The sequence below is a fragment of the Danio rerio genome, chromosome 2 (assembly GCF_052040795.2).
Source record: "Danio rerio strain M-AB ecotype USA chromosome 2, GRCz13ab, whole genome shotgun sequence".
NCBI classification, from domain to species: domain Eukaryota; kingdom Metazoa; phylum Chordata; class Actinopteri; order Cypriniformes; family Danionidae; genus Danio; species Danio rerio.
In genome coordinates this window covers 10,102,501-10,129,353 of record NC_141022.1, presented here as the reverse complement: position 1 = coordinate 10,129,353, position 26,853 = coordinate 10,102,501, and the positions used below count along the sequence as shown (strand labels likewise).

The 26,853-nt window shown below is 37.4% G+C and overlaps 2 protein-coding genes across 4 annotated transcripts in view; one reads left to right on the top strand and one right to left on the bottom strand.

Annotated features, from left to right (window-relative positions):
• Window positions 1-4,458: 4,458 nt before the first annotated feature.
• The window catches only part of st6galnac3 (ST6 (alpha-N-acetyl-neuraminyl-2,3-beta-galactosyl-1,3)-N-acetylgalactosaminide alpha-2,6-sialyltransferase 3), a 136,004-nt gene continuing 113,609 nt past the window's right edge, over window positions 4,459-26,853 (top strand). For 2 of the 3 annotated variants that reach the window (XR_015477539.1, XR_015477540.1), the window contains exon 1: window positions 4,459-4,664. Coding sequence is in view for 1 of the 3 variants with exons in the window: in NM_212625.2 (NP_997790.1) it covers window positions 4,647-4,664 (18 nt within the window). In the remaining 2 variants the exon portion in view is untranslated. 3 annotated transcript variants of the gene reach the window in all.
• zzz3 (zinc finger, ZZ-type containing 3) overlaps window positions 7,665-26,853 on the bottom strand; it is a 675,084-nt gene continuing 655,895 nt past the window's right edge. The window contains exon 10 of the transcript XR_015477886.1: window positions 7,665-8,180. The gene's annotated coding sequence lies outside the window, so the exon portion shown is untranslated. The remainder of the gene's footprint in view (window positions 8,181-26,853) is intronic.

Sequence of the window (26,853 nt, the reverse complement as noted above, 5' to 3'; positions counted from 1 at the left end):
GACTATTGAAACTCAGATCTGACTCCAGAGTCACACCAAGATTCTTGACCTTATTTTTTGTTGTTTGACCCTTAAAGCCAAGGTACGCATTCACCATGGGAACCTCATCTCTTTTCCCAAACACAATCACTTCAGTTTTCTCTTTGTTTAACTGAAGAAAATTTTGGCACATCCAATTGTTAATTTCATTTCATAATAATTTCAGAAGAACATAGAAACCCACTTAAGCAAGCGTTAATGCAAAACAACACAAACATAATGCAGAAGTATAAATGCACGACTACATGCGAAGCTTGTGCTGTGAGTTACAGTTTTCACTTGACACAGAAGTATAATTCAACCTTTACAATTGTTTTTCTCAGGCGATGTGATAATCTAGCAGTTTAGTGACTTATCTACTGAAAACAAGACCCTTCTGTCATACCGACCCACAAAGACCAGGCTAAATACATTCCTTGTTCATCTCTATGATGAGTTGTGGGGCTTTTAAAAGAAACTACTCATCCTGTTTCATGTGGAGGCTACAGTGGAAAGAGGATTCTCCGTAACAAAGAAGTGGAGACCTGCAAAATGCAGCAGGGGACAATGGTCACACATTGACTGATGTGTGATTTTGTCAACATCTGTGTGGGGCTGATACCTCAATGTCTGTATCAGTTACTGGCCTCTGTTGCTTCTGCTAGGTCTAGATACAGAATTCATCTTGATCAGGAGAAGACTAAAAAATACAGATGTCCAGGCACAAAAAAGCAAAGCTTTAGAAGAAAAAATTGCAACCCCGGCTCATTCTGAAAATGTAGTCCAGCGGAGACTGTGAAATACGTCCCAGGAGGTAAGTATTTGTGCAGTTTTTGTTTTCGCGAATCCGTGAGAGGCCGCTGTGTTCGCTTTTTCGTATCTCGAACGTCTCTCGCAAGTGCCGTTCGTGCCCGCGCTGTTCTCGCGTCAACCCACCAGAGGCCGCTGTCTGACTGACCGAAAGATTGACTGCATGACCGGCCAATCGGCTGACCCACCCTCCTCCTTCCCTGAATCCAACCAGTTTTACAGATTGACCCGCCCGCTCACTTCCCTAAACTCGAGCAACAATTTAGAAAAGCCGTCTAGAAAAAGAAAAGCCCTCGTCTGTTTTTTTTACCACGTTTTCGGATTTCACCGTGTTCTCACCCTGTTATGAACTCATTCGCTTTATTTTTTGGATTCTGTTTTTGTCTTGCCTGATTTCTGGAACCGCTCTTCCCTGGACTCGAACCCGGACGCCTTTGTCAACTCTTCCACTCTGCATCTAAAGTCCGCCAATGCACATGATGAGCTGACCGAACAAATTGATTTCGGCGGGAAAGCCCTCCACATGGAGGCAAGCGATCAGCCGGCAAGTGTGAAAGGGAACGGCGTCACACCGCCCCGTAGCGTTCGCTTAAAAAAATTAAATGCAGCCATATGTACCTCCCGGGATGTATTTCGCCGTCTCCAGAAACGTCCACGGGACTACGTTTTCAGAATGAGCCTGGGTTAAAAAATTGAGGACCTGAAAAAGAAAAAGAAAACTGTGGTCCAGGTATCCATTAGCCTGCTGAGGGATGTCGATCTGCTTGCAGAGGAAGCTGAAGGAAAAGTTAAAACCTTAATGGCACAGTTCATTACAAATTCATACACACTAAAGAAGATGAAAAATGAATTACAGCAAATTGAGACTAAGTTGGAATCGAAGGCCAAAGAGCTAAGACAAATGCCAACCCAGGTTCATTCTGAAAACATACTGCTATATACATTTCTGGAGAGCGCCAAATATGTCCCAGGAGCTACGTTTTTTTGCATTTTTTTGTTTTCGTGAATCCACCTGTGGACGCTGTGTACGCTTTTTCAGATCTCAAAATTACTCTCACGCCATTCATGCCTGCTGTCCTCATGTAAATCCACCATATGCCGCTGTCAACTGACTGACTTAGCTGACTGACTTAGCATTATAGCGTTGGAAGAAACAATCCTTTTCAAAACTTTAAAACAATTCAACCAATTGCTTTGCAGAATTATTCACTGTTTCAAAGTGTTCATGTGCTAGCGACACCCAAAGATCAAAACCATGTAAATGTAACAAAAACTTGCATTAGTTTGGTAAAGGAAAATCATGGTGTGGGGTTACATTCAGTGTGAGGCGTGCAAGAGATCTGTAGAGTGGATAGCAACATCAACAGCCAAGACATTGTGACATTGTGCTGCCAAATACATTACAAACCACAGGTGAGGGCAAATTCTTCAGCAGGATTGCGCTTCTTCTTTTACTTCAGCCTCCACATCAAAGATCCTGAAAGCAAAGAAGGTCAAGCTGCTCCAGGATTGGCCAGCCCAGTGACCAGCATGAACATTATTGAGCATGTCTGCAGTAAGATGAAGGAGGAAGCAGTGAAGATGAATTCAAAGAATCTTGATGTGCTCTGGGAGTCCTGCAAAAACGCTTTCTTTGCCATTCCAGAAGACTCTTAGAGATGTATGGATGCAGTCCTCCAAACTCATGGGAGTCATAAACAATATTAAATCTTTTTCCACTGCACCATGACTTTATGTTCTACACTGTACATTATTTCTGTTGTGACAAAACTTTTGTCTAAGCAAAGTCAGACCTTACTGTCCTAATTAAATAATTAAAAATCAAGGCACGATCATATTTTATTTTGGTAAAATCAATGTAATCTAGAGGCCTTTGCCTTTCATATAAGCCACTTCTGATACCAAATGATTAACTAGAAGTCAGGTTATTATTTGTTGTTCCCAAAACTTGCATAAATGACAAGACTTTTGTTAGATAGTGTACAGTATAAGTTATCCAAAAAACATAAAACTGCAACTTTGTGGTATTTTTGAGGAACATTTTCCTTCACCAGCATCACGTAGTGACCTGGGCACTATTCTGCAAGAAGATTGGCTCAAACTCCTCTGGCCACAGAGCAGGACTTGTATCTGTCATTCCTAAGATGAATCGATGCTGTATTGGCTGCAAAAGGAGGCCCTACATCATACTAATAAATTATTGTTGTCTAAAACCATGGGCGACACAGTGGCGCAGTAGGTAGTGCTGTCACCTCACAGCAAGAAGGTCACTGATTCAAGCCTCGGCTGGTTCAGTTGGTGTTTCTGTGTGGAGTTTGCATGTTCTCCCTGCGTTCGCGTGGGTTTCCTTCGGGTGCTCCGGTTTCCCCCACAGTCCAGAGACATGCGGTGCAGGTGAATTGGGTAGACTAAATTGTCCGTAGTGTATGAGTGTGAGTGAGTGTGTATGGATGTTTCCCAGAAATTAGTTGCAGCTGGTAGGGCATCCGTTGCATAAAACATGTACTGGATAAGTTGGCGGTTCATTCCGCGGTGGCGTCTCTGGATTAATAAAGGGAATAAGCCGAGAAGAAAAATGAATGCATGAAAACCAGGCATTTTTGTTTCATTGTCCAACCCAAAATTACTTAAAATTTTACTTTTAAAATGTAGATGTTTGATATTTGATGTCAAGTGGTATTTACTTGTATATTTTTGTTGATATGTATTTTTAAACAATCAAAGCCTTCATCTGTAATTCCTCCATTCTTCATTATATTTTATTTTATTTTACTTTTATTTAAATTTTTTATTTTATTATAATTCTTTTTTTTTATTAATTATTTTTTTTAATTTTGTTTAATTTTATTTATTTATTTTATTTTTATTTAACTGTTTTTTTGTTTCATTGTTTATTATTCTATTTTATCCCATAATGTTTTGTAAAAATTATATATTTTTAATTTTATTATATTCCTTCCCCATTTTTAAGCCATAAATTTTATACCTGATATCACTACTTTGTAACAGTGATATACATTAATTTGCATCAATCACAGAACTATATTCTCAAGTATCTGGAAGCATTCATCTGTAATTCCTCCATTATTAATTTTGTTTTATTTATTTTGTTTTATTTATTTTATTATTATTTAAATGTTTTACATTCTATTCTATTTTTCTTTTTTAATTTAATTTAATTTAATTTAACTAAATTTATTTTTTTATTATTCTCTTTTATCTTTTATATTTTTAAATTTATTTTTATTTTATTGTACTCCTTCCCAATTTTTAAGCCATACATTTTATACGTGATATCGCTGCTTTGTAACAGGGATAAACATTAATTTGCATCAATCATAGAACTATATTCTCAAGCATCTGGAAGCATTCATCTTTAATCCTCCATTATTTATAATTTTTTATTTTATTTTTATTTTATTTATTTATTTTTATTTTATTTATTTTTATTTTATTTTATTTATTTTATTCTTATTATCTTTAAATGTTTTAATTTAATTTAATTGTATTTAATTGTATATCGTTTCATTTTCCCCATTTAAAACCAAAAATGAAGGTCTGAAAAATCACAGTCACATGATGGAGCGAGGCGGGCTCTCGTACAGTCACGAGCCAATAGGAGCGCCCGCCAACCCGAGCTCTGTAGATATGAGAATAGAGCATGAATAACGGGACTCCACAATATTTACTGAAATGCTTCGTCGCAACATGAGCGTTGCACATATGTGGCGTATAGAAATAAATCATTAAATTGTCAACACTCGTCTATACACTGAGACAAGCACTCCGGCGCTGCGAGCTGTTTATTTAGGCTTAGGATGGCCTGGATCTGGAAGGTAAGTCGAGCAGCTGTGTGTTTGTCTGCTTTTATATTACGTGTACTGTATGAATGCGCATTAATCTGATGTTCGGATTGCATTCATAATGTTGTGGTCTTTTATAATATGCAGTGTGTAGTGGGAAACGGATGTCTATGCAGATATACCGCTGCTTTTGTAGCAAATGAATGTAACTGTGGTGGAAGCTTCTTGTAACATTGTTCAAGTGCGACACGTGTGATTTCACAGTTTGCTTATACACTTTGCTGTTAAATATACTTGGTAAGTTTTAATGTATCCAAACATCCCCATCACGACGTCCGATTTGCTATATGAAACCTCCAACAAAGTTATTCGTTACATGCGCGTCATTACAGCCAGGGATGTGGGCTGAATGTCGATCATCTCCTTGAGATCTGCTCTGAAACAATTGGAAACCATCCTGCATCATGAGACCATTCATAATATATGTGGCTTGAGGGTTTGTTTTGTTTGAATGAATCGTTCTATCCGGTGTGATGTGAACGGAGAGTGAAACATACTGACAGGTTGTATTTTAAAACATGCATGAATCGAACTATTTGTCAATCTGAAAACAAAACACCCCTACAAATCTCCTTTTGTAAACTGTCAAACTTTAAGTCATGGCCTGTGTATTGTTAGAAGATATCAGATATTAAATCCACATGGATTGCTTCATTTTATTCCATACAAGTAATCTTAAAAATAGAGAAACATTATTCAGCTGAATGCTGAAACATAATCAGTTTTAATAGTGTTTTTTTTAACATTAACTAACATTAAACTAATACAACTTTATTGTAAACTAGTTACAAATTACAATAAGGTTGAATTAGTTAACGTTAGTTGAAGTTTTATGAACATAAACAAACAATCAACAATGCATTTATTATAGATTTATTAATGTGGCGCAGTGGGTTGCGCTGTTGCCTCACAGCAAGAATGTTGCTGATTCGAGCACCAGCTGAGTCAGTTGGCATTGTTTGCATGTTCTCTCCCTGTTCGTGTGGGTTTCCTCCAGATGCTCTGGTTTCCTCCTGAGTCCAAAGGCATGCGCTAGAGGTGAATTGAATAAGCTAAATTGGCTGTTGTGTATGTGTATAAATGCAGGACTGTATGGGTGTTTCCCAGTGCTGGGTTGCGGCTGGAAGGGTATCCGCTGCATAATAACATATGCTGGATAAGTTGGCGGTTCATTCCGCTGTGGCGACCCCTAATTAATAAAGTGACTAAGGGCGCAATCACACTATGCTATCCGAACCGAAAAAGAAAATGAATGAATGAAGGTTAATGTTAGTTGATAAACTTTTTTTGTATTGTCAGTTCACGTTAACTCATACATCTATTACTAACAACCAACAATTTGGATTTTAATAATGGATTAATACACAGGCCCGTAGCCAGCCTGTTGAAAGGTGTGGTTCTTTTTTCTCAAAATTTGGACTTTTTTTTGCAGTTATTCACCTCATTTTCTATTTAATTATAATGTTTAAATATTCCAATAAGTGGCATTTTAAGCACTATTTTTTTTTTTGCTGGATTAGCTTGTTGTATCCTCCATTTTTGATGTACCAAAAAAATTTCCTAAAGATTTATAATAAACAAATATAAAAAAGAGCTTCACGATTATCTTCTAGCCTCTCTTGAAAATTCATCTTACAACAACAGCCTAATTAGTATAAACAGCAGAAGTCAGCTCTAAGGCGCTCGAAAAATGTGGAAAAAATATTAAAAAGTCTTTACTGACATGGCTGTTTCTTAAAACTGTGCCTACACGTTTGGATAACACTTGCCTTCATCAGGGTAACCTGATGTAGCTGCAGTTATAAGGAACAGCCACTTGTATTAAAGGACAAAATATAAAATTGTATACGGAAAGCATTAATGAAGTCATCCACATACTCCTCGATGGACCGTGCTTCCTGGCGCAGACGCATGATTGCAATACCCGCTGGATCCATGTTGTGGCCGAGTCTTCTGTAACGACGGGGAAGTGAGTTCATTAATCTGGCACACCAAACAACGAGTGAGTTATGCCTGATGATCTTTTTTCACGGAGGACTGTCTGAGCCATTGTACACAACATTGCGATTGCACAAGTCTTCTGTAACGTCGGGAGTGACACCAACAACAGAAGTTTGGATCCACGTGCAGGTAGGGTTGTAACGGTATGAATTTTTTACGGTATGATAATCGTCTAAAACAATACCACGGTTTGACGGTTTCGCGGTATACGATATTAAATAGTAATTCTCATAGCAAAGACCCTGAAAAGAATAAGAACACGTTTTCTGACTGAACAAAGGTTTTATTTCAACAAACTTTTGAAAGAACCATTTTAATAGAACTATAGAAGTCTTTTATAAAAATAAACTGAAAAATCTCCCATTTTAATAAATTAAATTAGAAGGAATAAACAAGCAAGGTCTTTTAAGATTAGACAAAAATAAACTTAAACTGTCCTTCCTTATAAGCAGGATAAATGGGAGACCAAAAGTGCAATACCAAGTTTATGGCTGTAAACATGTATTTAAAGCGTTGTTTTTTTCAGTCTAGGTTGTGATGAAGAAATGTAAGCATGTTGAGATTTTCAGGACTTAATCTTGACCACTGAGGTGAGAGAATGTGTCCACTTGTACAATGAACAAATAAAAAAATAAGAAAATAATAAATAATGTGTCAAAGTCCAAATAAACATGGTGCAAATCCTCAGTAAAAAATATATATAAATATTTACTATACTATAAATAGTTACATAACGAAACTAGATTCAATATGGAACATCCTTAGGTTTTATGTGCCAGCATGGATATGGTTGTCTGTGGATATGGATTTGGATGTGGTTGTATGCAATGCAGACAAACAGCTGCACCTCCATTTGTGTCTTTTGAAAACAGCAAGAGCAGCAGTTCGTCTTTGCTGTGTCACTGTTTTGTCATGTTTCTGTGCTGCTGTGCATGCAAAAGTACTTAGTATGAGAATTATTTCATGCAAAACTTTTTTTTTTTGCGTTTTATTTAGCCGCGCATAAATGTATGCCTATCTCTCATTCCGTCTTGTTCAAAAAGCTCAGTGTTGGTCCACAAACAAAAGCGAAACCTATGCTTATTGGTTGTGATATACCAAGTTTGAACCAATCTGGGCATGGAGGAGGGACAATGCATCAATGTATCATGTCTGGTTTGTCCGGAGACACAGTGACGAGCGTTTCTTTGTCAAATCAGCGTTGTCAAATTTTGATGACGTAACCGCACTGATTCCAGAGCCTCTGAAAGTCTGCGAATGTTATGTGATACAGCACTGGAAAGCTGAGATTCTCTTCTTTATGCCAATCTTTGAATTGTATGAATCGGATCAGCGGTTCAAAAGTTATTAAACATTTAAGAGCAATACTTATTTTTAGCCGCGGGCGGCTGTCTCGGGTTAAAACCGTTGATATGCAATTGTTCATGGTATGATAATCGTGCACGTTCAAATCGTGGTAGACCGTCATACCGGTATATTGTTACAACCCTACGTGCAGGTTTATTAGAATTGTCAGGCAAGCAGTGGTCAATACCGTCAAACAGATGTATGAGGGTAATCCAGAGTCGAAGTCAAAACAGCAGGCAGTTGGTCAGAGGCGGCCAGCAAACAGCATTAAATAAATAAACAAAAACACGGCAAAGACAGACAAAGTAAACGCGTTGTAATGTCACTGTGACAGATAACAAGACTCGGCAACGTGTGTGTGGAAAAGAGGGGTTTAAATAGTCCAAATAATCATTGTGTGAGTGGCTTCAGCTGTGACAGTGCAATCAGTGTGGATCTGGAACCGGGTGTGTGTGTGTGGCATGACTGGGTGTTGTAGTCCATAACATGGCAGATATGTTGTTCAATGAGTGTGAATGTTTGTGTGTGAATGTTTACCAGCGACATCTGGTGGTTGTTCGCTGGTGAACATGACAGCATTGTGAAGCATCAAGATAAGGAATGTGCAAAAATATTGATATATCTAACTATCGCGATAATTCCTTTCGCGATAGTGTATCGATAGTCCAACCTGAAGTATCGATAAACAACCAAACAACCTCCTCCTCTGCTCCAGTAGATGTCGCTAACTATCAACAAAACGCTAAGCAGTACGGTATCAAAAGTAAGCAAGAGTGAGCATGGTGGAAAATATAAAGGCGCCTCCAGCTTTTAGGGCTGACCTGTGGCTGCACTTTGTTTTTAACACTATACCAGGGAATATGGAATTATACACAAAAATGCCATTTGCAAGCTTTGCAAATCTCAAAAATTGGAATTGGAATTTTAATTCGTCTGCTGACTTTATTAAGTTGTCAATATAACATGACACACATACTAATACAAACTATTGCAATATATCACAATATTTATTGTATCGCAATATATTGTGATATATATATTGTATCGTGACCCATGTATTGTGATATGTATCATATCGTGAGGCCCTTGCCAATACACAGCCGTAATCGAGATGGTGTGATAATCATAACCGAACCGAACTGTGAGACCCGTGTAGGTTTACACCCATAATAAATGTAAGTATTGTTAGTATTAACTGATATTAACTGTATTGTAAAGCAGGGGTACTCAAACTTTTCAGCACGCGACCCCTAAAATAACAACTCCAGTGACTCACTATGCTCTGAGGTGGTTATAAGCATACAAATATTGCACACAATTGTGCACACACACCAATAGGAACTATATAAACATAAGCATATTGTCAACACAAAAAAGTGCAACAGTCTTACAACCATATCTTTTTCATAATCATTATTCATTTGTTTAATTTCATATTAACCTCACTTAATGAGAATGGTGAGCACAATATTTATAGCACAAAACTATTCTTGGTTCAATATTGGACAGGGCTCAACAATAAGGACTGCCCGGTGGCCCAGGGCCAGCGTGAGAGACGCTTGGGACAGTAGACAGAATCAATACTGGCCCGATTGGGACAGTGCTGCCTTGTCACTAACATTTAATTGGTCTGCAACTATTTGTCAATTGCGTGCATTTTAAGTTTGTTCTTTTAAGTCTTTAAACACTTCCTTCTCTGTGATGTTGCAAAGACCATATTGCTTTTCAGTTCCTCTTATGTGATTTGATGTTTTGAGCATGCTATTTTTTCCGTAACCTGGTAACAACCAATACAGCGAAGAGACGGCAGCATGGCGGCAACATCAAATTATAAGGCTAAAAGAAAATGTCTGTTTCTAACGTCTTGTGAACAACGCGACAAAAAAATTAAATAAAGTGATGTTTTGCACAGTTTGCCATCAGTTTGACAAGTCAGCCACCTTTTGTTAAATAATTTCGAATCGCAATAAAATACCTCCACATTTTCCTCTGCTCTTTTTGTTTGCATAACACTTTTATTAACATGTTTTTAAGTATTGAAATTCCAGATTCACAGACTTTATTTTTGACACACGCATATTTAAAATATGTGGCTAAAAAAAGCTATTAACTTCCCTTTTTTTTGGTGGGGCCAGTGAAAATTTTGGTAGGGCAAGTAAAAATCTGAACCACTGGCCCGATCGGACCAGTAGAAAAAATCTTTAGCGTTGAACCCTGTTGGAGACTTTAAGCCACTTGGAGGTCATCCTCCTTGCTCTGTCGTGGCCATATTTTTTGATGTATGTGCCATAAAGGTGTCAAAGGGTGCTTTCACACCTGTGAATTGATTCAGTTGTTCTAAAACAGGGATTACATTGTTGCTCTTTGTTCTTGGTGCGGTTCGCTTTCACACTGCAAAGTTTCTAAACGGACCAAAAGAGCTAAAACAAGTCACGTGTGAGTAAACTCTCCTCACATTGGTCAGAGTTACACGGTTTATTTTGCAGAAATAAACCGTTCAGCTGTCGGGGGGATGGTGGTTTGCTGGTGTTTGACAGGGTGCGCGCGACGTGTCTGAGGAGCGAGGAGGGATGCGGTGGGGAAGGGTGAGAAGGGTGCACAATTTCTTTGAGTATTTGGGATGTCTGAAATGACCTCCCGCACTACTCATAATTCTCTCTTCAGATAGCCGTATGCCTATTACATACCCATAAGACACTGTGATTTAACCGGGCTCGGATTGTATTGCTTTCTCACTACAATCAATCCGCTCTAGAGTTCGTTTCAATCGAGCTGAGACCACCTCACTCAGGCGATCTTGGAGTGATTGTTTTGGCGCGGATCCGAGTGCGATTGCTGGATTCACATATGCCAAACAAACCGTGCTAACTGGGCAAACGAGACAGGTTCCGAAACAAAAGTCATCTGCTACCACTTAAGCTATTGCTGTGATGTTAATCAAGCATAATAACCCGAGGGGTCACAAATAAAATATAATAATTGATAAAATATGATAATTATAATAGTTTAATAAAATATAAGAGATTTTTGGAAATCACCAAGCGACCCTCCCTCATTGTTTCGCGACCCCCACAGGGTCCTGACTCCCACTTTGAAGCCATTTTTTAAAAGTGTGACTAGCAAACTAAAAATAAAGTAAAAATATACTGAAGTATAACTGAAGTTGTAAGATGTCAAAGCCTGTCTGCAGATTTTTGGCAGTTGTGGTTGACAGATTTTCATAAACAAACAGAAAAACAGGATTAATCATGGCAAATATTATTAGATACAGACTATGATTCTATGCAGACTGTGGGAATCAAATTTATTTGATTTTTGGATATTTTAAACTGTCATGAGTCTCCTGTGAATGAGGAGGATGCTTTGACATGAGCATTGTTGTGTGTGGAAAAGCTTGAAAGACTAGTTTGTGATCCTCAGTATGTGGCAGGGTGGCTCAGTAGTTAGCACCATCGCCTCACAGCAACAAGGTCATTAGAGTTCTGGCTGGGCCAGTTGTGTTCTCCTATGTTTGCGTGAGTTTCCTCCAGGCACTCTGGTTTACCCCACAGTCCTATGACATGTGCTATAGGTGAATTGAATAAACAAAAATTGGCTGCAGTGTGAGAATGGGAGAGTGTAAGGGTGTTTCCCAGTACTGGGTTGGAGCTGGAAGGGCATCTGCTGTGTAAAACATATGCAGTGGTGAATGACATTGTAAAGCAGTCGAGTAAAATTGTCTAGAGTTTATCATCATCAACGTAAATTTTATCGCAATTTAAGTGAAGTTTATTTATAAACTAATTTCGAGAGGATCACGTGCTTATGATTGTTCTCAGCTGTTCTAGCATCAGCTCATGAACAATTATCCAATCAGATGATTCCTAACTGACTATAAATAACCTGAGTTTTTTTTTTTATCTCAGTAAGCTTATTTCACGCGGCCGCTATTTTAAAGAACCAAAGCGAGGCTGCGGTGGCAAGAAACATTGCATACTGTAAACATTGCAGTAGCATGCTGTGGACTACAAACCTCCAGCTGTTGCCATGATTTCAAAATGCAGAAATGGTGTAAACATCACTTTAATATCATTCAGTAAGTTTAATTGAAACAATTAAAAGCAATTTAGCATCAAACAACATCTGTAAGAGTAATATGCTTAAGTGTCCACCTAGGCTTCAGTTCATGGCACCAGTTAAACACTGTGGGGACGCTTTTCCCGCCTCAGCCTATGTAACCTGGTGAGTGATAAAACACTGCAGTCCTCTGCAGCACGCCCTCGTGTTGTCTGTAAAAGTGTTGTCCCGGTACTGATGTTTTAAAACTGTCTTTTTCCCGTTAACATTGAAGCACCGCTGAGCGCGGATGACTTGACTGATCTTCACGGCTGCTTCGCGCTATAGTCTCCGTGTATCTGTGTTTGCTCTCAGTTTACCGCTCTTCACCCAGTGCAAACACATACACTGAGACTAAAGCATGAAGTAGCCATGAAGATCAGTCGAGTCATCAAACAGATAGCTCGTCTGTGTTTGTCCTCGGTAAACAGCGGAGGGTGAACTGATGACCTTCTCGGCCAATCACAAGCATTTCTGTTGAGCATGTGTACACAATGGTAAATCAGCGCTGTTTTAAGAAAGCCATCAACAGTGCCTTAAATGTTAGCGGGAATTTGACGGTTTTTCTTTTAATTTAGTGTGGTGACGAATCTAATATAGTGAAAGAATAAGTTAATTTACTCAAGTTTGATAAAGGGCGTCTAAAACGTGTGTTTAAGAAAGAAAACGTTAGCTAACTAGTGCCATTTCCCTTAACTTAGCTGAAAATGAGCTCTGATCTGCCTTTTTATTTTCACCATTCATTCAGAACGGACCTTCGGGTCACTCGGAAAGCGGTGAAATTATAAATTTGTGTCACTTTGTCTTCGCTCATAAGATATACAGCCAAGTACACAACGTTCCTATATAACTCCCAATGATACGTCCGGGTTTCTTCCCACCGCAGCCTCGATTTTGCTTTTAAAAATGGCGGCCGCGTGAAATCATGCTATATCTTCGTCTTGAAGAACCCCACCATCCACCACTATTCCCCTCTTTTTTAGATAGCCGACACGGCAGCCCAGAGATTAGCACTGTTGCCTCACAGCAAGAATGTCTCTGGTTAAAGTCCCAACTTATCCAGACAACATTTCTTTGCGGAGTTTTGCTTGTTCTCCCCGTGATTGTGTTGGTTTTTCCCGGGTTCTCCGGTTTCCTCCCACTGTCCAAATAACACGCACCTTAAGTAAATTGAACACACAAAATTGATACCATAGTCAACCTCTCCTCAGTCATCCATATCCGGCACTTAGCTAGAAATAAGCCGAGGGGAGTTCATCTAGATCTACCTGAGCTAAAACTCCCCTCTTACCCTGCAAACAAGTGGGAGCCCGGAGCTCGAGGATCTCATAAGCTTAGGGCTTTCTTCCGGAACAGCATGTCAAACAAGCTATATTATCAACCATCAGCTAAAGCCTGGTTTATACTTCTGCGTCAAGTGACCGGCGTAACCACAGAGCATGCAACGCGCGTAGCTGTGCATTTATACTTCTGCGCGCTGTCTCTGTTGGTCTGCATTAACACTTCCAAAACGCTAGTTGGCAGTGAGGTGTTAATGTATCTCTGTGTCGAGTTTCTTCGCCTGTGTTTTGTTCTTTCTGAACACTTCCAGGATGTATAAGTTGCTCAAACTTGCTCATTTTCAGGTAGGAACCGGCAGACGTGCAACAACTTTAACTATGAGGTAAACACAAAACAAAACTTTCCATCAGGAGCTCCTTCACGGGACTCCACACTTGTAAACAATCGCTCCATTGGGCTTGCAAGCTCTCGGTCCCGCCCAGACTCGTCAGCGATACCAAGCCGACCAATCACAGAGCTTGCGCTATGCGTCGTTGCGCCGTGTAATTACATTTTTTGAGAGGTGCACGTCAGCGACGGCCACGACGTAGGGCTATGCGTCAGCGCCGTAGCATACACATGCGCTTGATGCAGAAGTATAAATCAGCCTTAAGTGTGAACTCTTGAATATATTTTATTGGCCCAGCACTAATTTACATATTAAACTTAGTAGATCAAACTAATCTTGCATATACTGATCAAGTTAATTGTTATGTGCAAGCTGAGTCTCAGAAGTGAGTGAACCTCAAGGAACATTTTAAAATACTAAAACAAAACAAGTAAATGAACAAAACAACCCTGTTTAAAAAATAATAAATAAAAATAAAACCAGTGCACGTTAACATTTAAGTCTGAAAACAACAACAACAACAACAACAACAGAACAAAACAACAGCTGTGTGGGAAGGATGAGATGTCCTACAGTGAAAGGATTGTTCACACACAGCAACTAGTAACAAGCAAGTTACAATTTTATTTTAAATTACTATGTTTGTATGTCATTCAGTGAGTGCGCGACTGATGACATATAATCAGGAGATTCTTGTGCTGCTCCAAATAGCCTCAGTTGACTGTCCTGTCTGATAAGCAGGAGTCTATGTTAACACTTTATCATCACCCTTAATCTATACGCGTGAATCAGATGGCAACAAGCAATCAGAGAAGAGAGACAGATTAACAATTTAAAAGTACTCATGTAAAATGTATGCTCCTACATATGTGGACGTAAGTATTTTAGTTCTGCTTTATTTCTGTGTTGTCACTCTCATGGCCGCAGTGGTCAGTTCAGGCTTCTGCATGTCTATTTACTGTAAAAGAAAAAGTGTTATTTAATCTAAAATTGTAGTTTAGTTTTGTTGGTATAACAATGTATATTATTATGTTTTATTATTACATAAATGTATTATTATAATGAATATACATGCAACAATGTAATAATATTATTCCTACACCCCCAGTAAGATAAATAAAGCTATTTTCTAGTAAATATACAACAGTTCTGTATGGTTCTTGAATCTGATTGGCTGATAGCACAGCAATATTCTGCAATAGAGTGGGGGAACCATGACGTCACCTTGCAGGCTAATCAGCTACTAGCATGAAAAAATGGTTCCCTCGGTAAAATCTCCATAGGATTTTTCCATAGGCTTTTCGATAATTGCAAATAATAAACTCTGTGATCAAACAGTGTTCATTACACTTACATGTTTTGTCCAGCCGGATAATCCTCACACGGAAATACAACTTTTAGCACTTTTAGATCTTTAATGCAAAAGCAAGAATTAAAAAGCTTAGGGCTTGTCGATTTTGGGAAAAATCATAATCATGGTTATTTTGGTCATAATCGTAATCACGATTATTCAATACGATTATCAGATGAAGTCAAAATTATTAGCGCTCATGAGAACATATTTTTTTAAAATAAATATTTCCCAAATGATGTTTAACAGAGCAAGGAATTTTAACAGCATTTACTATAATATTTTTTTCTTCTAGGCTTATTTGCTTTATTTTAGCTAGAATAAAAGCAGGTGTAAATATTTTGAATCCTATTTTAAGATCAATATTATTAGCCCCCTTAAGCAATATATTTTTTTGATTGTCTGCAGAAGAAACTACTGTTATACAATGACTTGCCTAATTACTCTAATTAAGCCCTTGAATTGCACTTTAATCTGAATGCCTGAATTTTGAAAAATGTTAATGATTTTATTAATCATTGGTTATGATATTTTTATATTTATTGCCTAATAATGCATTGAAATTGGTGTCGTAATTTGATAAGTCATAATCATTTTACTAAATGTTCTTAATTACTGATACAATTACAATTACTAATATTAACAGTAACTAATACAACTTTTTTTTGGCATTTTGGTCTAATTTCATTTAGTGTTTGGGATGAGAATTATTTATCATGGCATCCAACTCTAAGGTACCATCTGTGCTGTCATTTAATGGCATTGTGTTGTAGACTGAGACTGACACCTTAATGGTGACCGTGCTTTCCCATCTGCAGCAAACATTGAGCTCCAGTGGAATCCACTGCCTTGCCCTGGCCTATTCTTGTGTTCATGAGGTAAAGTTTAACCAGATTATTGCTAAAATACCATTATAATCTAATTATAAAAGTGCAAGTAAAAGCTGTCAGTGACCAAGTCATGTCTGGCTCAAGACGTCCTTAAACCCTAAAATCCCTAAAGTCTCCCTCGATAAAACCTAAAGCCTGTCCCTTTGAGAGCAGCTTTGCAGTAAGATGAGTGGTCTTCTCGGTTCTCTCTGGTTTACTAGGGTACAACTGATCCTATACATGTAGCTGTGAATGCAGTGCTCTTTTTCTGTAGTCAGCTAGTCAATAAAACATTTTGTGGTTTTGGATTTTATATTTCACATTGTGGTGGTGCTACTGTAATAACTCCAGTGCTTTTCGGGCTACGCAAGTATCTTAACGGTCGCCCAAGTATTTAGTGACACATTTTTTTACTAGTATTACCATCTTTTTACTCTTTTTTTTTTTTTTTGTATCCACCCAATATAAATGATATGACTATAAACAAGCTTGATTTAATGCTTGGTCATTTATGATTTATAGTTATTAGTCAAGTCATTATAAGTCAAGCATTATTAATAACAAATTAAATCAATTTATTACAACACTTTTCTTGTGTTTTTCAGTTTCTAACTATTTCTTTAATTTTTTATCTGTTTGCTCAATAACTCAATCTTTGGGTTGTTTGGGGAAGGATGCATTTAACCCAACCAGTAACACAAAAATTACCCAAAACTGGAGTTTTTTACACAAAAATATTACTTAAAAAAATATATTATAGTTTATATTGGTTTTATTGGGCAATCCAATGAAGAACTACAGTAGCTGGAATACCTCGTGAATGGCTTGGAAGTGACTTAATTATATGTTAATCATAATCCCTAGTTTTTCACAACTTTTTTGTAATTAGTTGCAATAAAAATGAGGTGGGTGATTTTTTTGGTGGTAAATCCCAGAAATTTGCAGAAAATTTTGTGTTTAAAAATATAAATATAATATAACAAAAATTACTTAAAAAGTATAAAAAAAAATAAATAAATAAATATATATATATATATATATATATATATATATATATATATATATATATATATGAGCTATTTTGAAAATGAATATTTTTATCTATTCTCACTGAAAATAGGTAATATATTGTTGCATTTGGAAAAAACAGATTTATTAAACAGATATATTTATGAGAATAAATATTTTTCATATAAGCATAAATGTCGCTGATTCGAGCCTCAGCTGGGTCAGTTGGCGTTTCTGTGTAGAGTTTGCATGTTCTCCCCGTGTTCGCTCTGGTTTCCTCCGGGTGCTCCGGTTGCCCCTACAGTCCAAAGACATGTGGTGTAGGTGAATTGAATAAAGAAAATTAATAAATAAATGAATGAATGAATGAATGAAGGAACATTTCAACAAAATTTTGTTTCTCTTGATTTTTGCTATTTTTGAAAATTTTATATAATATTTTTTTCCTAGAATAAATTTGGGCTAGTTTTTGAAAGAAATTATTGTAAATTATTTTGTTAGATTAGCTCCAGATTTAGCATCAGTACTGACTAAAATAATGCATATGCACAAATATAATATTGTAAAGCTTCCTATAGAAAATATTCATTTAAATGAGAGATTTGTGGGGAGTGTTCTCATATATGCTGAGCACTGTATATATATGATATCTCATTTACCATATTAGGTAGCCTACTATGTAAGATGTTCAATCTGACACGATGATACAAATCATAAAAATAAAGCTTCTTTATTTTGGTCTTTTGTCAAGACAAGATCTGAAACAGATCTAAAACGGTAGGGATTAAGCTAAAGGAAGGTTGTTTAACTCTATTTTTACCCACAATCTTACTTTCTCTCTCTCTCAGATTTAGGGTTGTAACAATATACCGGTATGACGGTTTACCACGATTTGAACGTGCACGATTATCATACCATGAACAATTGCATATCAACGGTTTTAACCCTTAAAGACCGAGACAGCCGCCCGCGGCTAAAAATAAGTATTGCTCTTAAATGTTTAATAACTTTTGATCCGCTGATCCGATTCATACAATTCAAAGATTGGCATAAAGAAGAGAATCTCAGCTTTCCAGTGCTGTATCACATAACATTCGCGGACTTTCAGAGGCTCCGGAATCAGTGCGGTTACGTCATCAACATTTGACAACGCTGATTTGACAAAGAAACGCTCGTCACTGTGTCTCCGGACAAACCAGACATGATACATTGATGCATTGTCCCTCCTCCATGCCCAGATTGGTTCAAACTCGCTATATCACAACCAATAAGCATAGGTTTCGCTTTTGTTTGTGGACCAAGCTTTTTGAACAACACGGAATGAGAGATAGGCATACATTTATGCGCGGCTAAATAAAACGCAAAAAAAAAAAAGTTTTGCATGAAATAATTCTCATACTAAGTACTTTTGCATGCACAGCAGCACAGAAACATGACAAAACAGTGACACAGCAAAGACGAACGGCTGCTCTTGCTGTTTTCAAAAGACGCAAATGAAGATGCAGCTGTTTGTCTGCATTGCAGACAACCATATCCAAATCCATATCCACAGACAACCATATCCATGCTGGCACATAAAACCTAAGGATGTTCCATATTGAATCTAGTTTCGTTATGTAACTATTTATAGTATAGTAAATATTTATATCAATTTTTTACTGAGGATTTGCACCATGTTTATTTGGACTTTATTTGGACTTTGACACATTATTTATTATTTTCTTATTTTTATTTGTTCATTGTAAGTAGTGTTGTTTAAAGTAACTAAAAATATATTATTTGGAAAAAGTCAAATTTGCTTCACTGTTCTATTATTTTGTAACATTTGTAACATACCGTATACCGCGAAACCGTCAAACCGTGGTATTGTTTTAGACGATTATCATACCGTGAAAAATTCATACCGTTACAACCCTACTCAGATTACACTCCCGGAGTATCTGACATCATGTACCTCAATCAGGAGGTGTTAGGGCTTCTCCTACCGTAATACACCTAAAACACAGATTGCTGTAAAACCCATCAATGGCAGGGAAGGGTTTTCTCTCATCAAAGGCAGGGAAAGGGTTCATCGAAATCGTTTATTGATTTGATGCACATAATACCAGCTATATATGCAAAGCACAAATAATGTCCTTTAATTCGGTCACGTCGAGCGGCCGTCATCCTTAAATCAATCCCCATCCATTTTAAGCTTCTAACTTCTAACGTCTGTTCCATTGCTCCATTTGTTAGATGTTTGCTTCCACTTTCTTTTGCAGTCTGAAGCTCGTCAAAAGCACAAAATGCCCAATTCAAGAGTTCACACTTAGCTGATGATTGATTATAAGCAAGTTTGGCAAGCTGTCCCGGAAGAGAGCCCTGAGCTTAAAAGGTCCTTGAGCCCTGGGCTCCCTCCCGTTTGCAGGGCGAGTGGGGAGCTCTAAAGTAGGTCTCGAGAACTCCCCTTTTTTGATAAGAGCTGATGACAGAAAATGATTGCTATGAAGAGATATGCTGCTGGATGAGAGTTTGACTAGTGCTAAATGTAGATTGATCAATTCACTTGTAGTACATGTTTTTGGATTGTGGGGGAGGAAACCGGAAAATCCGGGCGAAACCCACGCGAGCACGGGAAGAACATGCTAACTTCGCACAGAAATGACAGCCTGTTAAAGGACTAGAACCGATGACGTTCTTGCTGTGAGGCAACTGGGTCACCTTGCCACCCATGAAGGGAAAGGTGGATGAGTAGGGTTGGAAAGGGGGATTCTTCAAATCAAAGATGACTGTAGTGAGAAACCCCGGCTCTTTATAGTGGGTTAGGAGTCGTCATACATGGTTAATGCAGAACCAGCCATGTTCAATCATAATCACGTAATCTTCTCAAAATTAGTTTATAAATAAACTTCACTTCGAGTCACAGGATGTCTAATCCCATCTTTGCATTGACTTCACATGTAAATCACTTGTGCTTCATCCGCATCTGCTTACTGCATAGACCGCAAAACAACCCCCCCCCGCCCTATTTGTAATGTAATGATTGTGAGGGCGCTGGTGAGACGCCATTTACGAGAGACGCTCAAATACATCATGTTCCCTGCGTATGCATCTATAAGTAAAAAAAAACAATCAATTGAAACCTGAAATGAATATAATTTGATTTGAATTGGATGTTTAATGAGATTATTTACATTTTTTTGCAAATATTTTGCGTTTAAATTAAGTATTTGGCAGGATCACAAAAATTTGGGTTGATTTTGCATTAAATTAAGCGATCGTAAAATTGCTAAAAAAACTAGGGGGTCTGGTTAATACAATAGGTCATTCATAAACAACTGCAAGATATTGAAATAGAGGCCTTTTTTTACCAAAGTGAAACTCTGCAACAAGTCACAGTTAAGAGAAATTACAGCATGCACTTTCAATCTCTAGCTGAAGTGCTTTTAATATTACATTAGACACTGCAGTACTTATCTATTGACCGAAATGCGTTTGTCTGTATAGAGTGCTGACAAGGAAAACCACTAGCGTCAGCAGACTGCGAGTAAATCACACACCACTCGGTTTATTAAAACAAAATGGGCATCATCTCCAATTAGCAAATCTGCTTTTAACAAGAAGGCTGAATACTTTGGAATCAAACATTAGTTTAGGGAGTCAAGTTTAGTCCAGCGCAGTATCCAAAACAGGGTGGCACGGTGGCACAGTAGTTAGCACTGTCGCCTCACAGCAAGAAGGTCACTGGTTCGAGTCCAGTTGGCAAGAGTTTCTTCTGGGTGCTCTGGTTTCTCCCACAGTCCAAAGACATGTGATTGGCTATGAGTGAATTGAATAAATTAAATTGGCTGTAGTGTATAAATGTGAATGGGTGTGTATGGGTACATCCCAATACTGGGTTGCAGCTAGAAGGGCATCCGTTGCATAAAACATATGCTGAAATAGTTGCCGTTTCATTCCGCTGTGGTGACCTCTGAAATAGAGACTAAGCTGAAGGAAAATTTATTAACGTATCCAAAGCATCCCCCATACCCTCATTCACTATTCTTTATATTCGTCTATTGATATTGTCCATTTACTGGAGTGAATGAAAACACTCATGTTTGTGTTGTGCTGGTTGATAAGTCCTTCTTTTCTGCCCTCAGCCAAATGTACTTATTTAGCCTAAGCAGATACAATAGCTAAACATTAATGGCGTCAGTAAGCACTCGAGAGACAGTGTAGCATTCTTCGAAGCTTTAATGATGTACCACTTGTAATGTTTCTTCCTTATTTTTCTTGTAAGACTGTAACAGAAACAATAAAGACATGAATTTACATTCAGTATCCTTAAATGTAACGATATTGCTACTTTTGCATGTCAAAAATCAACTAAAAATGATAACCAACTAATAGTATTTATAATGTGCTGTTAAACTACAGTTGAAGTCAGAATTATTAGCCCCCCTTTGATTTTTTTGTTCGTTTTTAAATATTTCTTTAATGATGTTTAACAGAGCAAGGAAATTTTCACTGTATGTCTGATAATATTTTGTCTTCTGTAGAAAGTCTTTTTTTGTTTTATTTTGGCTAGAGTAAAAGCATTTTTAAATTTTTTAAAAATAATTTTAAGGTAAAATTTTTTTAGCCCCTTTAAGGGCACCTATGGTGAAAAATCTACTTTTCAAGCTGTTTGGACAGACATGTGTATATAGTGTAAAGACTTTCATATTGGGGTGACAAACACACACAGTCCTTTTTTTTTCAATTTAACAACATAAAAGCGGTGGACCAGTTGGAGCGGTTTTCAGACCGACCGCAACTTTACGTAGGAGAACGGTCACCCCGCCCACCAATATTGATTGACAGCCTCACGTCATGATCATATCCTCAGTATGTTGTTTCACGTCCGCCATTTTCAGTGTGTGAGTCAAAGCGATATCACTAAAGTAACACCCTTGCTCTATTTTTAGATGAAAGGCTCATTGGGCTCAACACAAGATCAATATTCTCCACATTATCTCTCTAATCGAAATTATTGCTTGTACCTTTTCCGTGGCGCGGCGCAGTGCTTTTCGGAGTTCTGAGTGTGGGTTTCTGTCGGGGTGCACACAGGGGAGCTTCGGGTTGGCGGCTCGGCGGCCACGGCGCTGTTGTGTTTGCCCTAGTGGAGGTCTTTGTTTGAAGTTCTGGAATGCGTGGCGCGACGATTCGGGACACTTCATGTTTCTGCTGCGCCACTGAGAGTGTCTGGTGTGCCGTGTTGCGGCGCATTCGGTGCCTCAGTCAAAGTTAATTCAGTGTGTGTGGTTATCTGTCTCTGTGTACAAGCTCGGCACTTGTACACCGAGACTATACAAACTATACAAGGACAAAAATGATTTTGTACTCTCTGCTTGGTCTGTGTCTGAGTCTTACATGTACGGCTGAATGCTGATCCTAGCTTAGCTTAGCTTAGCTTCTCTCTCTCTGCTTAGCTTCTCTCTCTCTGTCTAAAACAGCAAACTGAGTAAACGGCCCCAACATGACACTTTTTAACACATTATAATAAAAACATCTGAACTGTGTGTTGAACTGAACCTAAACTGGTACACTCAGAAGAACCACAATATTAATATTAAATCATAAAAAAGGGGTAAACTATGTGCCCTTTAAGCTATATATTTTTTTCGATAGTCTACATAACAAACTATCGTTATACAATAACTTGCCTAATTACACTAACCTGTCTAGTTCACCAAATTAACCTAGTTAAGCCTTTAAATGTCACTTTAAGCTGTATAAAAGCGTCTTGAAAAATATCTAGTTAAATATTATTTACTGTCATCATGGCAAATATAAACTAAATCAGTTATTAGAAATCAGTTCACCACTTAACAAGATTTTTTTAGTAATGAAACAAAGTTTTTGGTTTCTGTCATGAATATAAATGTTAATTCAACAATTAAATAATTATTTTAGAAACTTGCACAGCTGCAACGCCATCGTGTGGTCAGATGCAGAAATTCATGCAACACACAAACTCTCAATTTCATTATGGATATTCTTTAGCTGTTAAGTGCACTTCGCTTAGATACAGCCCAGGGTGCACTATTTGTGAGAACAAGCATTTGTAGTCATGTCTGAAAGTGCCCTCAAGCAACACACAATGCTAAGCAATAGTGAGTGGACAGATGATGTAAACTCAATGGGAAGGAAAACCTATAATGAGAGTGCATTTGTAATAGCTTGCTATGTGTTTAGGGTCTTATCACAGGGTCTGACAAAGCACAAATAAAATTGCATCCCTTACAGTGCACTCAGTTTCATGTGCTCCCTTAAAAGGATGTTGAGTAATGCAGAGAAAAGAGGGGCGATTTCAGATACAGCCCAAGACATTTACATTAAAGCATTTAGAGGACACTTTTTTTATCTAAAGTGACTCACTCTGTGAACACACCTGGAGCAGTGGGCTGCCCAGGGAGCAGTTGGAGGTTCGGTGCCTTGCTCGAGGGAATCATTTCAGCCGTGGTATTGGAGTGCAAGAGAGTGTTGGTTATCATGGTCCTTATATCTACAATCCCTGCTGGTTCCAGATTTCAAACCTGTGACCTTTGGACCACAAGTCCAACTCTCTAACTATTAGGTCAGGCTGTGTTCCACTACACTTTTAGGACACACGCTTTCCAAACTTCTAAATAAAAAAAAAAATCCTAATATTCCTAAATGTATTGTTATCAATATCAAATCATATTAAACATGATATGGTGATAATTTGTTTTGCAATATCGCCCAACCCTATAGAAAGCTACAGGCAGGTGAGGTTTTACCATAGATATAATGTTCTGCAGGATTGTGGTTGTCCAGGTTAGTTTGTAGGAGCTGTATGTTTGAATGAGAAGAATAGAAATTCTCATTTGCAACCAGTTGATCAGACCTCGTCCATGGCTGAGAGTCCTGAAGTTGTTCTGCTAGTTGCCTGTGATTTTAAGTACGGTACACACTTAGCCATTGCCAAACATCTAGAATTGTCACAGGGAGAACATGCCAACTCCACGCAGAAATGCCAACTGGTCCAGTCGGGACTCGAACCAGTGACCTTCTTGCTGTGAGGTGACAGCTGTTGCACAAGACCCCGGGTTTAACCAATTCCCAGTTCCCCAGCTGTGAATGGGAGGAGTCATTCGAGAAATGATCCTTTCCTCAGCATGCGCTAGAAGGATATTCACCTCAATGCTGTGGACACTATAGTGACTGTGCTTTGGGTTTTCTGTCTGTGACCTCCGTATTTCAAATTACCACTGTCATGACTGACAGTTCATCAAGATATCTGATTCAAGATATCTGATTTTGTCTGTTATTGTGAACCACCATTTTAAAGATCTACATGCAGCTTCTTCGTCAAACACTTCACCCTGAGGCTCTTCAGGGACGTCACTGTTCTGTCTGAGACTACCAAACCCCACAAGTACTTGAATTCATAAACATCTCTTCTCCCAGGAGTGATTGTACCCAGTCTATTTTTAGTGTATATATTTACACTAAGTGACTCTGAAAAAGAAAAAAAAAACTCAGAAAATCATACCTAAATTCATGCAGCAAGACTAAATAAGGCTCGTGTATATATATATATATATATATATATATATATATATATATATATATATATATATATATATATATATATATATATATATATATATATATATATACAATAAATCATTTGTTATCCTTATGTTACTTATTACATTCTCCCCAGTCTAGGGTTGGGAAGGAGTAATAAAAAAAAAAAAATTAATGTTTTTGCGTCTTACACTTTACATACCTGAAACTAGCCTACAGCACTTATTCATGGTTGCTCTTATAGTTGTGTAAATTGCTTCCTCGTCCTCATTTGTAAGCTGCTTTGGATAAAAGCATCTGCTAAATGACTAGAAAGCAGAGAAAGTTAAAGCACAACAACAAGCTTATCAAAAAAAAAAAAAAAAAAAAATAATAATAATAAATATATATATATATATATATATATATATATATATATATATATATATATATATACACACATATATATATATATACACACACACATACATATACATATATATATATATATATATATATATATATATATATATATATATATATATATATATATATATATATATATATATATATACACACACACACACACACACACACACACACACACACACATTTATTTAACAAAGCAAACAAATATTGAGGAGGGGTCAAGGCTAACATAAACAAAATATCCTTACTTCAATGTTTTAATCTAAATAAATTAATAATGAAAACAAAATACAAAACAATACACTAACTCTCTTTCTGTTCTTACACAGGAGAAAACTTAGACAAAAGAAAATGGCAACCACCTCCCTACAGCTTCCAATAAATTAACAATGAATTGAACTATTTCTTTTTGCCACGAAGATAAAGAAAAACACTTCGACAGGTTAGGTGTTAACTCACATGATTTGGCTAAACAAATCCTCTCACCAGAGGAGTAAAGGTCTTCACGGACATTATCAACAATTTAATTACATCAAAAAGCCCAAAACCTCAATAAAAAGCCAGCAGAAGGGATTTCTATCCCAAAGATCCCAGCTCTGTCTTATATCCACAATCCAATCCTTTAGTGGACCAATCTGGACAGAGAATCCATCAGTAGAGCCATTTTGCAGGGTTGACTCCACCTGATCAGAATTAAAAATTAAAACCTCATTGAAGTGGGGGGAGAGAGAGAGAGAGAAAGAGAGAGAAATAAATAAATACATGATATCTACAAGAGACGTTCATGGAACTCAACATACTTTAATTGATTAAAGAGATAGTTTGCCTAGAACTGTAATTTCACTATTTACTGACTCTCAAATGGTTTCAAACCATTATGTGTTTCTTTTTTATTTGTTAAACACAAACTAACATATTTTGAGGAAAGCTGGGAACCAATGACTTTCTTCCATAGAAGGAACAAAATTTATCATGGAAGTCAATGGTTACAGATGAAAGGTGAGTAAAGGATGGAAGAATTTTAATATTTGGTTGAATTATTCCTTTAACATTCTAGGGCCTGAGGGTGTTTTGGAGGACTGATTTATTAGCTCCCCTGTTTGTTGTTCAACACATTTCTGAACATAATAGTTTTAATAAGTCATTTCTAATAACTGATTTATTTTATCTTTGCTACGATGACAGTAAATAATATTTGACTAGATATTTTTAAGACACTTCTATACAGCTTAAAGGCTTAAATACATTTAAAGGCTTAACCCCTTCAGACCTGAATTATGTTCCAAATTTCAGAAAAATGTAAATATATATTTTCACAGTTCTTGATGCCCCCATTAATGAGATCAAATCATTAAAAAAAATTCAGCACTCTTTAGGTGTTTTTTTTGTCCATTGTAGTGGACATCAGGTCAAAACAGTTGTACTTCCCTAACATTATACTATCATCATTACAATGGTCATGATCTTCTCTGTCTTCTTGATCCTGACTTTCCCCTGCCTCGACCTCAATTTCTCCCTCTACCTCTGGTAACAGTGACTCATCTTTGTCTTGCCCTGAAATTGTTAGCAGAAATTGCCCCTTACAAAACAACATAAATGTTTATATTCTAATTCATATTGATAGAATATTGTAAAACCATATATGCAGATATATGTTATAGCAGCATTCAATTATATATATACAACAGTTCTGCCTCGTTCTTGAATCTGATTGGCTGATAGCAGTGCGATATTTTGCCAGTAACATCCCACAAAGGCCTCTTCACTCTTCACCTCTGTGTATTACCCCGCCCACATATGTTAAGCAACAAGCAGGGATGCTACAGTTTGACAAATATTACTGTTGTTAGACAA